This window comes from Elgaria multicarinata, chromosome 11 (assembly GCF_023053635.1).
Source record: "Elgaria multicarinata webbii isolate HBS135686 ecotype San Diego chromosome 11, rElgMul1.1.pri, whole genome shotgun sequence".
Lineage (NCBI taxonomy): Eukaryota > Metazoa > Chordata > Lepidosauria > Squamata > Anguidae > Elgaria > Elgaria multicarinata.
The window spans coordinates 34,254,025-34,269,658 of NC_086181.1; the positions used below are offsets into that span (position 1 = coordinate 34,254,025).

At 46.0% G+C, this 15,634-nt stretch overlaps 2 protein-coding genes across 5 annotated transcripts in view; one reads left to right on the forward strand and one right to left on the reverse strand.

Moving 5' to 3' along the window:
- Positions 1–15,634, reverse strand: part of LOC134406772 (integrin alpha-M-like) — a 49,743-nt gene that overhangs the window by 5,426 nt on the left and 28,683 nt on the right. For 2 of the 4 annotated variants that reach the window (XM_063138336.1, XM_063138334.1), the window contains exons 16-30: positions 15,182–15,339; positions 14,290–14,450; positions 13,994–14,125; positions 13,200–13,273; positions 11,845–11,986; positions 11,630–11,743; positions 11,033–11,112; positions 10,420–10,503; positions 8,807–8,885; positions 8,098–8,205; positions 7,464–7,550; positions 7,183–7,296; positions 6,740–6,832; positions 6,395–6,505; positions 4,763–6,084 (exon numbers count right to left, since the gene is read on the reverse strand). In XM_063138336.1, coding sequence (XP_062994406.1) covers positions 5,962–6,084; positions 6,395–6,505; positions 6,740–6,832; positions 7,183–7,296; positions 7,464–7,550; positions 8,098–8,205; positions 8,807–8,885; positions 10,420–10,503; positions 11,033–11,112; positions 11,630–11,743; positions 11,845–11,986; positions 13,200–13,273; positions 13,994–14,125; positions 14,290–14,450; positions 15,182–15,339 — 1,660 coding nt within the window. In that variant the 3' untranslated portion in view covers positions 4,763–5,961. Of the gene's footprint in view, positions 1–4,762; positions 6,085–6,394; positions 6,506–6,739; positions 6,833–7,182; positions 7,297–7,463; positions 7,551–8,097; positions 8,206–8,806; positions 8,886–10,261; positions 10,504–11,032; positions 11,113–11,629; positions 11,744–11,844; positions 11,987–13,199; positions 13,274–13,993; positions 14,126–14,289; positions 14,451–15,181; positions 15,340–15,634 lie in introns of those variants that run through there. The other 2 variants (XR_010025982.1, XM_063138337.1) reach the window with 2 other exon arrangements.
- Positions 140–3,009, forward strand: LOC134406773 (cytochrome c oxidase subunit 6A2, mitochondrial). Its single transcript, XM_063138338.1, has 3 exons — positions 140–352; positions 1,416–1,558; positions 2,790–3,009. The coding sequence occupies exons 1-3, from the start codon at positions 265–267 to the stop codon at positions 2,883–2,885; spliced, it is 327 nt and encodes a 108-aa protein (XP_062994408.1). The 5' UTR covers positions 140–264; the 3' UTR covers positions 2,886–3,009.

The window sequence follows — 15,634 nt, forward strand, 5'->3', positions numbered from 1 at the left end:
ATGGTCCTTGGACATGTGTTGGGTGACGGCCTTCTTGGATAACCTCCAAGCTGGGTTATGTTTATCTGCCAGGTTCATTGGCCAAGTAGAGTCAGATGGGCATAATTGTCAGGCCTGGGGAGGGTGGGGTGGAGGGCTGTACAGGAGAGCCCTTGACGCAGGAGAGCAAAGACAGAGACCAACCAGCCCAACGTGAAGGAAACAAGGCCTCCATTGTAGACACTGCCTGACTGGCAGGGTTACTCAACATCCTTGGCTTTCAACATGATTCCCTGGTCACGGGCTACTCAACTGGTAGCCCACGGAAGAAATCTAGCAACAACTGCTGGTGGTGGGCAGCATGGATCAAGTGGTAAGTGACCTTCAGTAATAGACAGGGCCAATACAATAGATTATTACTGATTTCTTTTTCTTCTTTTTTTATGCCTAGGCTGGATTATTGTTCTGTTCTTATTTTATTTTTAATATATGCCAAGTGCTTTTCTGCCCTGGCTATGGGAGCAGTATATAAGTGCAATAAATAAAATCTTAATGGCTCAGGGCAAAGAATACACTTTTAAAAATACATTTAAAACCCTTTATTTTAACTTGGAAGGATATACATTATGCTCAGTAATATATCCGGTTATGATTTTTTCCTGTCCTCCCCTCTCCTGACAAAGTTTTTTAGTTCAAAGCATCTTTCGTTCCTTTAACACAACTTTTAATAATCCAAAGATGTAGAATTTATTGCTGGGATGGTGTAAGACATATATATTTACGTAACTTTTTTGACGGGGTCTCTATCGGGTGTGGAGGAGTGTCAGCCCTATAATGATAAGTATGTTTTAAAGTTCCCACATCTCCCATTATCTAGCTTCTTGTGTGACTTTCTTTGTTTCTGCTGCTCCCAGCCCCCCTCAGCTGGAGCGCAATGGCCATTGCTTTCTCTCTGGGTTTGTGTGTTCTTGGAAAGATGTCAGTGAGTTGGATCCAGATGTAGGTGTGTGCAGCTAGGCTGGTGGAAGCAGATTTCAATGGCCCCTCCAGCCCCCTGAAAATGCTGTGTTGGGGACCCTGCTGATTGGAGGAGAGTGACCGATGGTGGAGGATTCCCAAAAATCGGGTGGAGGAGGCACCTTCTGCAAACAGAGCCCTTCCCTCCAGAGAAGGCAGAACCTGGATTCTCCCCAGTGTTTTGATGTCTGAGGTATTTCCACACAAAATAGGACAGCACAATCAACCTTGAGAATGACCTTTGGTGATTAAAGGTCACACAGTGTCCACATAGGGTAGGTACTTGGTAGGAAGTGCTAAAGCCTTTGAGAATCAAGGGGTCACACTATGAGGTAGCGCGTTGGCCAAAGAAAGTGGATGCCTCCCACCCCAATGTCATCAGCTGTAGCTTATCCTGGCTTATCCTTTCTGCAATGCAGGCCGGACATGGAAGATCCTGTCCTTTGTGGTGGCACTTCCTGGAGTGGCCGTCTGCATGCTGAATGTTTGGTTGCAGCAGAAAAACCACCCCCGCAGTCCACCTGAATTTATCCCATTTCAGCATTTGCGCCTGCGAACAAAGGTAAGAATTTAGGAGGGGGGGTTGGGTGTCTCATAACTCTCAAGGAGGCTTGTTGTCCTGAGGGCTGCCTCGACAGCACAGGTTTGCCCCCACTTTGAAAAAAACCTCTGCACTTTTGCAGCTGTGGGGTGGTGTCGGGTAATCTCAATGCAGGAGGCAGTGCAGGCTTTCCGGCGGCCATTCAGCTTGTCGGGTCTGCCCCCTCACCCGGCTTCTGGCCTCTAATGGCAGGTTGCCTTCTGTCCGGGAATGCCCCTGGTGCAGTGCTGGAGCAAGGACAGATGGTGGAACAGCTGTACTGACCTCGCTTCGAAAGGAAAAGTCAGGGTGAGTCCCTGACTTTTCCAATGTGCATCTTCGTCTCTTTCCCCTGCAGTGGCACCAAATCCGTGGCTGTGTCATATACCCGACGCAATGCCGATTTGTAGCCACTGTCGGGCAAAGTCTTCTGCAATTTTTGTGAAACACCCAGAGAGCTACAGCTTTGGAACTGGATACCTGAAGGTCTTCCTGCTCCCATACATTTTTCAGGGCCTTCTCAATGTGCCCGATGTTCTCCCTCTGAATGCAGCTGGGTATTGAATAGAGAGGAACTTTTTGCTAGTGATGCCCCATCTCTGAAATGCTCTTTGCCGTGGCTTCATCTGGTACACCTAGTTTTAAAGCTATTGGTCACCAGGTGAAGAGTCTCTGATTCTTTCCACGTCGTTTAAAACATTGACCAAGTTTGATTTTATTCTAGGGTTTAAATTATCTGTTGTTTTACATCTTGCTGTGCTATGTTGTTTTTTTTAAAATTATGGTATTTAAGCAATTGTTGTTGAGAAGGATTCTAATGTTAAAAAAAATGTAAACCAGTTGGAGTGGAGCCATTGTAGCAGGAGTTGGGGGGGGGGAGGGACAACAGCAGGGGAAGGGGGTGCAAAAAAGAAAGCCTCAAAACACAATTGGGCAGGCACAGGGGACTTGCTGGGGAACAATGCGAATTCTGTTGCCAAGTCTCCTGGGATGTCAGGAGGAACCGGCTGGAGGGTCGAGGGGGAAGCAGGTGAAACAAGCTACACAATGTGGGTGGCACACCCGACGGTCTGTCAACCCACAGTGCATCGCTTGTCACCCATCATGGTTTAGTGTGTCGTGGGAATGTGCCCAGCATCTGGAGAGGAAGTACAAGGCGGATAGATCTGTGGGATCCTCGCTCTCTCAATTGCATTGTTTCTCTCTTCTCTAGCCTTTCCCCTGGGGTGATGGAAACCACACCTTGTTCCACAACCCTCATATGAACCCACTACCCACAGGTTATGAAGATGTAGGCCATCAACGCTGAGCCATTGCTGTTCTCTCTCTCTCTCTCTGCTGTGGTGGGAGATGAACAGGTCTTGGTATTACTTCACTGCTTTGTGATAGCGTTCAATACCTATGGACAATAAAAGACATTTCAATTGATGAAACATCTTCTTGGTATATAATATTGTATTATACTTGAGGTGGGTTGGAGATTTTTTTTAAAAAAATGTTATGCTTCTGTCAGTTTTTTGGTAGGATAACAGTTGAGCACTGTTGAATTAGGGTACAGAATAGAGTCAGCTGCCAATCACATAGAAACGGGTTTTGAGGCAGTTCCGTTTAAATACGGATTTTCATGAAATTGCGTTAGTTCCTCCCGGGGTGAACGGTAGCCAGTAATGCAGTGTATACAGTTTTAAAAAATGGTTTGCATGGGGCAAACAAGCAAAACTGAATGTCATCAAACATGTAGGTGCAGGTTAGTTCTCTGCCCCATCTCCCCCCTGCCCCACCCACTCAATAAAGCTTTTAAGGCTCAGTAAGGCTCTGCATATCTTTGCACTTCAGTACATAAGAGCCTCATTATGCTCCCCTCCCCACTCCTGTGCTCAGTGAATATTTAAAGGCGCAGGCAGCAATTGAGCTCAGGGTTGAAACAGTGTCCTTTCAAAGCCGTTTGAGTAGACATAAGCCCCCACCCCATGTAGCTCGTCTATTCCACAAATCAGTACCACTTCCACCAGCCCACGCTGAAACCACCTGAGGTCACAGACTCCCAAACTGCACTGAAGTTGCTGCGACTGGAAAACATGTCACAAATAGAGTTAACAACCCCCCCTCCCCCCAAAAAACCCTCTGGAATTAGGACAAGAAATGCCGCACTATCTACGAGGAGAGGCATGCATCATCTGACATGTTTAGGGTGACCAACTGCCAGGATTTCCCCAGATGTGGCCTGGTTTTTGTTCTATCCTGGGTGTCAGGGGGGATTTTCTGTAATTTTCTATAATGTCCTGGAATTACATGCTTTCCCCTTTAAGGCTGTCATTCCCCCGTACTGCTCTAATTGGGGCCTTAAAGGGGAAAGCGTGTCATTGCCGGACATTAAAGAAAAGGCCCCAATTGGAGCATTTTAACATAATTTTTAAAAATGTAAGTTTGTACTTAAATGTTTGCATACACTTATTAAATCCAAGATACAGCATAACTATGAGTACAATAAACTTCAGTGAGACTTATTCGGGAACCAACTGCTTGCATAGCAAGCTAGGTTACAGAAAGAATAATCTGGTTAGCCTGCCTCCAGTGCTTGAACACAGTGCACAAGTAGCAGAATTCCATGAAATGTTGTGCCTGAGAATTTGAATCCCATAGCCAATACCAATTTATAGAAATTAAGCAATTTGCAGATATTTACTTATTTTTTGCTTCCAAGATCTAAATATTTGGGGGGGAAATTCTTTTAGTCCCACCCCCCCACCCCCACCTCCACAAAAGCTGCAAGAACTGGAGGGTGAAGATTGTGATTGCTGAGCTATAGGGACATGGACCAGAGAATAATGGTCATGGAAAAGAAAGAAGAAAATTGGTATGTTATTCTGACAGCCAGTGTGGTGTAGTGGCTTAAAGTGTCAGACTGGGAGTCGGGAGATCCGGGTTCTAGTTCCCACTTGGCCATGGAAACCCACTGGGTGACTTTGGGCCAGTCACACACTTTCAGCCCAACCCACCTCACAGGGTTGTTGTGAGGATAAAATGGGGAATAGGAAAATTATGTATGCTGCCTTGGGTTCCTTAGAGGAAAAAAGGCGGGATATAAATGCAATAATACATACATACATGTTATTCTAGAGGCCTGATCTATTTAGAACCCAGTCAAAATGGGTTCTTTGGATTACCAAGATGAAAGTAGGCCACTTGTGAAAGGAATGACAGTTTATTGACAGTTTATTAACGGATGCAGAATAAAAGTACAAAGAAAGCTCACACATCTCTTCGTTCCATGGAGCGGGCGCCTCCCAGTGTGCTGGTGGCACTTGCTGGAGTCCCACATCAACAGCAAATGAAGATTGTTCCTCGAATCCCAAGTTTGCCAGGTTGGTTGTGCACATTCCCTCTGAAGCAAAGCCAAATTGGTTAGGCCTCAGCTCAGTTACATATACCCCTTTCCAACGCTTGTAACATCAGAGGCAGCTAAATGAATTACCTTTCCCTATGACTAATAGATTCCAACATGGAGTGGGGGGGGAATCCTCATTTTCTCAATGTGATAGAAAAGTAAAGCAAAGAGAGGAAATTAGGCAGCTGCTTAACAAGAGAATTGCACCCTTATCAGCATCAGACGTCTAGCTATTATTATCATGTGTATTGGTGCCTGCCTGCGTGATACCCAGCAGAGTTGCCCAATACATCTGGGGCCTACTCTAAGGAACAAGAAAACTGCCCTTTAAACAGGCCTTTATACATTTAAGAAACATATAGGACAACAGTGTAAGTTCAACACCAGACTTGACTCCTCACCATTTCTTCTGGTGTCAAACCCACTACTTTGTGCAAAACACTCATGCCTCTCTCCTTGACCACAGTCCCCTTCAAGTAGCTAAGATGGCACTAGACACGGTCTATGCCCTTGATTTTGATACACACATAATGATGCTGAACTTTGGTGCTGAATATGATGCAAAGGTATTTTTCTCACACTAACATTTTTTCAACGTATGATTGCTCTTCACTACCCCCACCCCACCCCCAAGGCTACAGAGATTAGAATCCATGATTCCTCATTATCAAAGCGATGGTAGGCATATTTTCCTGCAATGAAAGCATTTCTGTGTAAGAAATGATCTGCTGGTTGTATGTAAGCTATCACCTGTGACAATCCCACGTGTATACACACACTGGGAAGTCTCAGTTGGGTGCAACTTCTTGGCATGTGTGCAGCGAACACACATGTGAACTTGGGTGTTGAAGTAGCAGGTCATTTCCTACAATCAAAACTTTCCATATAAGGAAAGCGTAACGTGAAGAAGCAGTCTTCTTGTTTCGTGCAGTGGGCCATTTCAGTGTTGTGGACATGCCGGAAGAGATCCTAGAGAAGACATGGCGCATAGGTCTGGTTATCCTTTGGTAGCAGCAGGACTAGTATCGATGTCGCTGTCTTGTGGAGGCTCAGCTCCCGCAATGCCACCAGCTTCTCCTTCAGCCATCAGATTTTTGTACTGTCGTTTGAAGAAGCCAAGCTGAAAAGAAAGGGAGAGAAAAGTCAGACGAAGACCGTTCAGTCTGAGGGTAATAGATACAAGATAGAGAAAGACTAATTCTAAAAGCACACGCCAGAGGAGACAATGAATTAAATTCAGACTAAGGGCATACATCAGGCATTCTTACTTAGGGTAGTGACTTTTTCCCTCTGCCATGGCTGCCTCTCTCCTGGTGGGCCCTGACTTGTTTGACTTGGGGAAAAGCTAGAACGCTGCATGCTGTGGCATGAGCAGGAGGCAGCTTGAGTCGCCAAAAGTTCCCTCAGCAGGCATCTCTCTCAATCCTCACCTTGTATAGCGCAGCAGCCATCAGAGCAAAGAGGATGAGCCCGCCCACACTGCTGCCGATAATGATGGGCAGGTAGTTATAGACCTCCATGTACTCCACCACGGTCTTCGCCTGTAGGGGAGGAGGGATCGGATCATGAGAGAGAATCCAGGGTTTCTGACCTCATTCCCCTGCCTTAATTCAGTAGAACCCACTCCTTGTCCAGAGCTACAAAAAGTAGCCAGGAAGCACAACTCCCACCCAGCTCCTTTTTAAACCTAGACCACATCCCTTTTTCAGGTGAGCCAGGAGTCGAGTCTCCCAGGTACAGCCAATAGGCAATGCTGTTTTTCTTTCTTTTTTTACCTGGTTCTGTACAAAGCCCTCCTTTTGGATATATTTGTTATCATTGTAGGATATCTGTGCTGTGCTCACCAGGGTCACTGCCTTCTGCTGGGTCTGAAAGACAGGCCATGAACTCAGAGGTGGGAGAATTGGTTGCTTGAAAGTTTTCATCAGGGAGGGATCCATAAGGAGCCAATGATATTTATGCAAAAATGACTTTGTGGACACAGGAGTGCAGCTGATGTTGGGCACATTTACACTAGCAACCAATCTAACCATCAGTCTCCCCCCAAACAATTCTGCAAACCATAATAGTGTTCCCACAATTCACACTGTAGTCCTGGCTTAAGAAGCAACTGATTCTGGGATACAGCATAGAAGAAGTCTGTTAACATTTTCCAAAGGAAAGATTTGTGACCTTCCTACCTCCTGATCTCATAAACACCCAGCAGGGGCCTTCATACCTGGGAGATCCACTTGAAACTGATGTTCCCCTTGATCCAGAAGTCCAGAGGTTTCTGCAGCTCCAGGGATGGAATGTCACAACGAATTGTTTTACAAGTAGCCACAGAGCAGTCCTGGAAGAAGGTGGAAGGATATAATGGGTCAGGTGCCAGGAGTGCAGCAGATAAGTATGGACACCCTTGACCTAGGGAGCCATTCTACTAGATCAACATTTAGCAAGAGCCATCCAGGCTACCTGCTTTAAAATGAGGCTGTTGGCTTTACAGTGGAGTATACTCACCAGAACAGAACGCTTCTTTAATTGCTCCACAAAATCCTCAGGCCCTGGAGTCTCTTTTTCAGGGACACAAGAAACCAGGTTGAAATGCTGGGGAAAGGGAGAGAGAATCTGACATCCATAAAGGGTTTTGTGGAGCCTTATTCTTCATCAGCCCAGTAATTTAGGCTTGAGGATCATGAAATGGGAGCCTGTCCTATGTCATTCATATCTTTTCTCAATGGGGTACTGTTCACTTAAACAAAGATGTTGGTTTGAGGTTCGGGCCACCCATGGAAAATCACTAAACACAAGTCCGTTAACACAGTTCAACTATACTGACACTGAATGGTGGGCTGAAGAGCGGTAGAAACCTGGCATCTCTCATGCCTATGGGTAGAGTATAGATTCTAATCCTTATTTAGTTGTTGTGAACATGGATCCAAAAGATTGAGAAGAATGGGAGAATTGCCTTGCTGGATCAGACCAAAGGACCAGCTAGTCCTGCAGTCTGTCTCTAGAAGTGGCCAGCCTGACGCTCCTGGGAAGCTCGTAAGCAGACCCTGATGGCCATCTTCTTCTTCTTCATGACCCCAGCCCATAGAGACGTGGCCTCTGAACACTCCAAACACATCTATGATGCCTCAAAAGGACATACCTCAGGGAGCATGCCCAGAGATGCATTCCAAACCGATGTGCCATTCAGCTGCACAGGAAACTGAAATTTCACAGAGACGGGAACTTTTCGCCGATACGTGTTCTTCACCTGAATGAGAGGAAGACCCTGTGTAAGTGCGAACAGAAGCCCAGCATTCCTAGCGCTCAGTTGGTCTACTTCATCTCTAATCAAGAGACATTTTCCCTTCTCCCAAATGTGTGCTCCAACACCAAGCCAGAAGTGCAGGGGCTGTGTGGATGTGCCCTTCTCTTATACAATTTGACTCAAAGACCTGAGCCTCCCACAGCAGGGATGTTGAACGTCTTTCAGCCTGAGGGCCAAATTCCATTTCGGAGAAGCTCTTGAGGGCTGCGTTCCAATGGTGGGCGGGGCTGAAGGCAAAAGACGGCGGGACCAAAAGTACTAGCATAAAGGCTTAAAGCTCTTACTGCCAGTAACTAGCCTTAGGAGAGGCATCTCAACCTTTTAGAATGTGGGAAAACTGCATAAAAGTCAGGAAACCACCAAATGATGGGTAGTCGGGGGGGAGGGGATGGAGCTGGGGGAAGGGGCGTGGCCATTTGGGAACCCCTGAGGGCCAGATAGGGACCAGATAGGGACCAGGTTCTGCACCCCTGTCCTATAGCTTGATGCACACTGCTTGCCTGTTCCATGTCCTTAATTCCACAATGCTCTACATCCCCCTCACCTTATATCGATGTTCCACAAGCTCAGGTTTGTCTTCCTGGCCAGCAGAAAAATTGACATTCTTGGTTGACTCATCACCCCTGGAAGAAAAGAAGGTGAGGGTCTGTGTAATTAACCAGTCCCTCTGGGTTTACTTTAATGCATTTGGGAATTCAATACATTCTTACGGCAATTCAAAAGGAAGCAGTATTTTTCAGGGGCCATGTCATTCATTTTAGTATGGGCCCCTGAGATGTATGTATTATGCCAGAACCAAGGCAAGTGAAAAAGGCTGCAGTCCTAAACCCACTTATCCACTGATTTCAATAGGACTTACCACTGAGCAGGCCTGTATAGGACTGCACTGTAACAGACATGCTTAGGGCTACACTATAGGGGGGGATCCGCACGTCGCTCCCAGAGCGCTTCTATGCGGTCCCAGTGCACCCCGAAAACTATAGTGTGACTTCCCTGTAAAAGAAACGACGAAGAGCCGTCCATGCCGCTGCTGCTGACGACGACGAGGAGAGCTCTCCGCCGGCGAGGAGAGTTCGGCAAAAGAAGGCAGGGTGAAAAGTGGAAGAAGCTCTCCACCCCGCCTTCTTTTGCCGAGCTCTCCTCGCCGGCGGAGAGCTCTCCTCGTCGTCGTCGGCGGCATGGACAGCTCTTCGTCGTTTCTTTTACAGGGAAGTCACACTATAGTTTTCGGGGTGCACTGGGACTGCATAGAAGCGCCCTGGGAGCGACGTGCGGATCCCCCCTAGGACTGCTCGGTACGGCAATAGCCAAAACCAAACAAACTTCTGCCCAGTTATTTTGGAGTCAAATAAACCAGAAGTGGCAAAGTTTAAGGCCAAAAGATTGAAATTCATTAAAGTAGAATTAGTCTCCAACAATTCATTAAATAGGAGTGAATGAGAAAATCATAATTATGTACACAGAATCAATTTGTTGAGAATAAAAATACATTTGTAAATAGATATTTAAATAGAGAAACAAATAAATATATTAGATCAATTTTAACAACTTGTTAAGGGATGAATAATGTTGGTCTCCACTGTCCCCTTATCTATGCAAAGCAAGGAAGGAAGGGCAGAAAACATCCAGCCAGTTTTATTAGAGAATTGAAATCTGAGCACTACACAAGGAACATTTCCTTTCTTGCTAATAAACTCTAGATGGCACTGTGGTATAGTGGAATAGCGCAAGTACATATGAGGAATTCGAGCTTTCTTTTACTTTCCTAATTAAATGCCACATTTTCCCTGCTCTAAAAAAAAATCACCAAAAGTGCTGGTAAGACACAAAAGCAAAATTGGAGGCTCACGGCATCATTTAAAGAACCCGTAAACAACTGTGAGTAGGAAATGATGAGCGAGCAATAAATGCCTTGTGTAGAAAAGCACTTAATGGGTGAAATGTATAGTTCTACTATGAAACACAGGCCCAGATTAATCAGCAAAGGGGTGTGGCTAGAATTCCTCAGGGATTACCTCAGAAAAACTATCCTAAGGTAACAATCCTAAGAGAACAACGTGTTGGATGTGTAAACACGTCCCCTGACAGTGAATAGGAAGGGGAGAGAGGGCCAGGCAGGGGAACGCTTTGGCCCCCAGAATACTTGCAGTCACGTACACATTGACGAAAACATAGATAGCATATTTGACAGGCAGCTTTGCTTGGTGAATCATGTCCTGTGTGGTGAGGCCATTGTTTTCACTGGAAAAAGAAGAAACAGGTTGAGTGGAGTACCTCAGAACATGTATCACTTATGCCACTGTCCCATCATGCACTGCTAAGCACACTGTTGTCCTACACCAATGCCCTGCTATAGCGTATGTTTCATCAACTGCCATTAAAACGTGAGAACCTCACCATAGGGAAGCTGTGCTTCTTTGAATCCCAAGGCGAATCTACGCAGTAGTTTGGTTCCATACTTAGAGCTGACCCACAGAAATCAATGGGCCTTAAGGCAGTCATGAGTCTTGAAGTCATGACTAACTTAAGTCCCATTGATTTCAGTGGGTCTGCTTGAAGTATGAATCTACCTTATACACATATACAGTTGCAATTCTATATCCACTTACCTGAGACTAAGCCCCACTGTATTTAAGAGGACTTACTTCTGAGTAGACTTCTGTTGGTTTTCACTGTAAGCCTGTATGAATGAGGTTTAGCCATCATGGCTCTTGATCTGAAACTGGTTTAAGAGGTCATGTAGGAACATTCCCACACCAGGCACAGTTACCTGCCAGCAGTGGCATTGATCTGCACCATATCCCCCAAATCTGCTTCCTGGGAGATGGAAAAGGTGGTAATGAAGATAACCTGAAACAGAAGAAGATGCAATACATGTATGAGAAGGAAGCAGAAGGCTAAGGAGATTTATAGTTCAAATTTAATCCAGTTTTAAACTCCAGGGTGTGTGGCTGTTAACGCCCTGGAATTCCTTATCAATATTAGTTACAAATTGTTGTCTCAGCACAACAGCCACTGAACCCGTTGCAGGGCAGGCTACATCAGGAGATGGAATTTAGATAGATGATGGCAGGATTTGATGTCTGAATGATGCAATGAGAATTTTAAAAGTGTGGCCCTTGGCATGAAGGATGGATGCCATTTGATGCTTTGCTTCAGGCAGCAAAATGTCTTGGGTGGCTCTAGCTTCTTCTTGAGTCTGTAACAAACCAAAACCTCTTGGTTTCGTGACAGAATGCACGTGATGGACAGACCTTATTCCATAGAAACATATTTGGATGGGAGGATTATCTATCCCTTTAAACAGAGGATATTTATTAATCAGTTGGCCAAGCCAACCCCAGCCATGTTAGTGGATGGACTTTACCTCAGCACTGCTCCGGAAAATGGGGTGATTGACGTCACAGGTGGTGTTCCTCACAGGGTCCTCCTCTGTGGCAGGGATGGAGGCACATTTAATGACCACATACTTCCTGTTGGACTGAGCAGTGGGAGACCACATTGTGAAACTGATTAATGGGGCAGGAAGCCCCCGGTTAGGGCACCCTGCTGACACTTCTAGCTCCCCTGTGTCTCTCATACCTGCAGTAGCATCAATTTGCGGTACGACAGTGCTGAAGGGTATACGAAAGTCAGGGTGGTGCCATAGGAATCCTCTCCATCATTCCGGATGAAGACTGTAGCATTCAGCTCAGGGGTCAGGCCCACTACCAGTACAGGCAGGCTGAAGAAAAGGGGAAGAAGGCCTTGGGACTCAGTTCTGCCTGGAAACCATTTCCTCTGACCTGGAGATCATGGAGATCCAGCCCAGATATACAGAGACCCTCCAAAAAGAAGAGAAAGTAGTCTACACATGTTCACCCTTCTTTATTACTGCTTCATGTATTCCAGGGATGAGCTTGGCACTCAAAGGAAGTTTTATACCTTGTCTCAAACTAAGGCTTCAAGAAAGGCAATGAGCAAAGAGGTGGCACCATTTCGGCCTGTTGGGCTCATTTGAAACACTGACATATGAATACTGAGACTAGGCATTGCCTAGTCACAAATTGGCTGGTGTGGTGGGTAGGGCAAGTCAGAAAACAGCCATTTCACAGAAGCAAACCGGTGAGGCTAGGAGATAAGACAGCAGCAAAAGAAACTGAATACAAGGGGTCTGAGCTCCAGAACACAAAACCACTCTGAATTCACAGTTTTCTGCTTCAACAAAACATTCATTTCACAGAAATATAACCTGGTGAGGCTAACACACACACACACACATACAGAGAGAGAGAGAGAGAGAGAGAGAGAGAGAACATCCCCAGCTCCCTGTTGGTCCTCACTGCCCTAGCCTCCCAGGCTTTCCACAACCCCCTACTGCCCTTTCTAGCTGCCCCCTGCACTGGCTGTCGTTGCCCTGCTAACCCTCTACCTGACTTACCAGGCAGTAGAGACGGGTCTCTTTTTCTTTCTTTTTCACTTTCAGGTAGGCAGGGGTGCTCCAAAGTCCGTCCAACCAACCATCCATCCATCCGTCCATCCACCTACCCACTTTACTTCTTAAGAAAGCCTCTGGTCACCCAAGGAGCTCAGAGGTATTCTTGGGAAATAAAGATGGCAGCAGCTGGAAGCCCTCACTTCTCTTTGAAGCCACCAGTACCTTTATTTATTTATTTTTAATGGAGTGCTGGGTACATTGTCAGGTGACTACCAATGGAGGTGGTCCAGGGGCACACTGGTGCTTTCAGGCACTGCATTGTTGACCCCAGGTCTGAACTTTGCCGGGAACAACCTGGTGTGATGCCCTGGTAATGCCCTAAGCATTCTGCTCTGCAGTGGTTTAAATGCTGAAGCCATGAGCACCAGGATTTCACTAGAACTGTGCCAATCTGAGGTGCAGCAAGCCTGGGCAAATTGCATTGAGGTAAGGGAATAGGATGAAGAAAGTAATGGTTTACCCTGAGAAATTGAAGGAGGTTTTTAATTCATCTTTACAGACTCCATCTTTGCCACAATTCTTTTCAAAAGGCAGCTGTTAAGAGATGAGAGGGAAGGGTACAGAGAGAATGTCAGCCTTTGGGGACAGGTGAGAATCCTGAAATTATATTAGAGATTTTAATGAATCAAACCTTTCTCTGAAGATTTTGATACCAAAATTTATTTATGTATTATCTTATTTCTGTTGCTTCCTCAAGGGAGCTTAGGTTGGCACACAGAGTATGATTGGGCCAAGGTCACCCACTGAGTTTCAAGGACGAGTGGAAATTCTGAACTCCGATTTTCCTGCTACAACAGTATCCATTGTATCAAACCAACAGCCAATTGCATTTAATAGTTGACATTTAGGCCTTAGCTAGACCTAAGGTTTATCCCAGGATCATCCCTGTTCATGTAAATGACACACAGGGGATCCCGGGAGCAGGCAGGGATGACCCCGGGACGACCCCGGGATAAACCTTAGGTCTAGCTAAGGCCAAAGTCAACTATTCCTCAAATTTAGTCAACTGCATAGCTGTTACTCTATAATCATAATCTACATCCAATGGCTTTTCCACATGAGGGTCCTTCACACTGCTGACTGAGAACTTCAGGCTAGCCAAGTTTTGGGTGACAGAGTCAAAAATGACAAAGGTTAAGAAAGTGACATTGTCAAAGCCCATTTCCCTGTAAATTAAGCCCTGGCTCTCTGCCAGTTACACTTAAGGATAGTTAGTCAGACAAAGCTGAGGGAACACACAGTGTACAGGCTTACCAATGCTGTAGACTGACGGGACTCATCTTCACTTAGGACGGCTCTCAGGTTGTCAGTACCAGGAATGAAATCTCCTATCAGGGTATAATTCAACCGGAGATTTATGGGCGTGAGGCTGTCTTCTATGCAAGTCTTTTGTCATGAGGAGGCAGGAAATAACAATGAGAAGGAAAATTCTTGATTTCATGACAACATCTCTCTCTCTCTCTCTCTCTCTCTCTCTCTCTCTCTCTCTCTCTCTCTCTCTCTCTCTCTCTCTCTTTGCTTTAATGCCCACACTGGAGCTCTGAACTCACCGGCAACTTTATGCGATAGTTCTTGCACTTTTCCCTCAAGCCCAGCTGCACCTCTTCAGTGATGGTGGAGGAGTCTGAACCTTCAACAAAAGTGGCCCGAGCCTTTATTCGTCCAGGATCCAAAGCCAAGGTGTACTGAACGGTGCTCAAAATGCTGTTACCTGAGGGAGAGGAATTGACAACAAAATACAGAGTTATTAGGATTCTGAGGAGTGTTGTGTTCTGTTCTGTGTAGCTTCTCCACAAAGGTCCTGTAACACAAAATCTGGTGAATTTCTAATGCTCACAGCTTTAGAAGGATGAAATGCTTGCAGTGTTAACAGGACACTACACTTAGGAAGTCCACAACATTGCCTAGGCCTTATTTGGGGATCACTTTCTTGCTAATGACCTTTCTTCCAGCCTCTCAGGGGGTGCTGGACTTAATGAGGGGCTCACATCAAAACAAGGCAGTAGTTTTCAAACTTTCTTGTCCTCCGAGAAATTATCCCACAGCACGGCAGAAAAGACTAGGTCATGTTCTAGCGCATGAGGGGTGCTGTCCAGATCTTTAGGGCCTTGCTGTTGCCTCACAACCAAATGTACGCACTAGAATGTGCCCCAATATTCCCTTCTGGTGTACATTGCTTGAGAAGACCAGTAGTGGTAAGCAAGCTATCACCAATTTTCTCATCTGCAAGTAACCCCTAATGAGGGCCTGAATGATGTAAAGGATCCGAGGAACAGTTTGAAAAGCTACAGGAATAGGGTAAGTATGTGTAATTCAACGATGGGACGCGCCATCTTATCTATTGTCCTGATGCTTTAGGTATGGGGGAGAGGGCCACCCTTGGCATCCTGTGGCTGCCAGCACCCGAGCCAAACATATCCCCTTCAAGACCTGTGGGCCTACCTTGTGTAAACCGAGGGTCCACCTTGATGTTTAAGCAAATGTTAGCCGTGCTGATCTCCTTGTTCAGTACATCCTGGCCCTGGCACTCAAAGGCAGAGATGGGGATCACAGATGGGGCAAAGGTGATCCTGCGCACTACTTGGAGCACAGGGCGAGACCTGTTACAGACAGAGCAGGGGGAGAATTGGTATGGGCCGGAGGGAGATACTGAGCCATTTGGTAGCCACTCTGAGAGCTTGGGATCACCCAGGAGTATGAGAAACTGCCATCTGGACTGTAGAACTGTGGCTTATATTTTGCAAAGCGCATAAGGAAGGATCTATCCAAACAGTTGCCACATGGGCAATTTACACATTTGTTGGGCTGTGTGGGGACCCACACTCACACTCAAGGAAACATTTTGGTTGCTGATATATTACATTTTCCCTGCATTACAAGGGAAATGCAATTTCT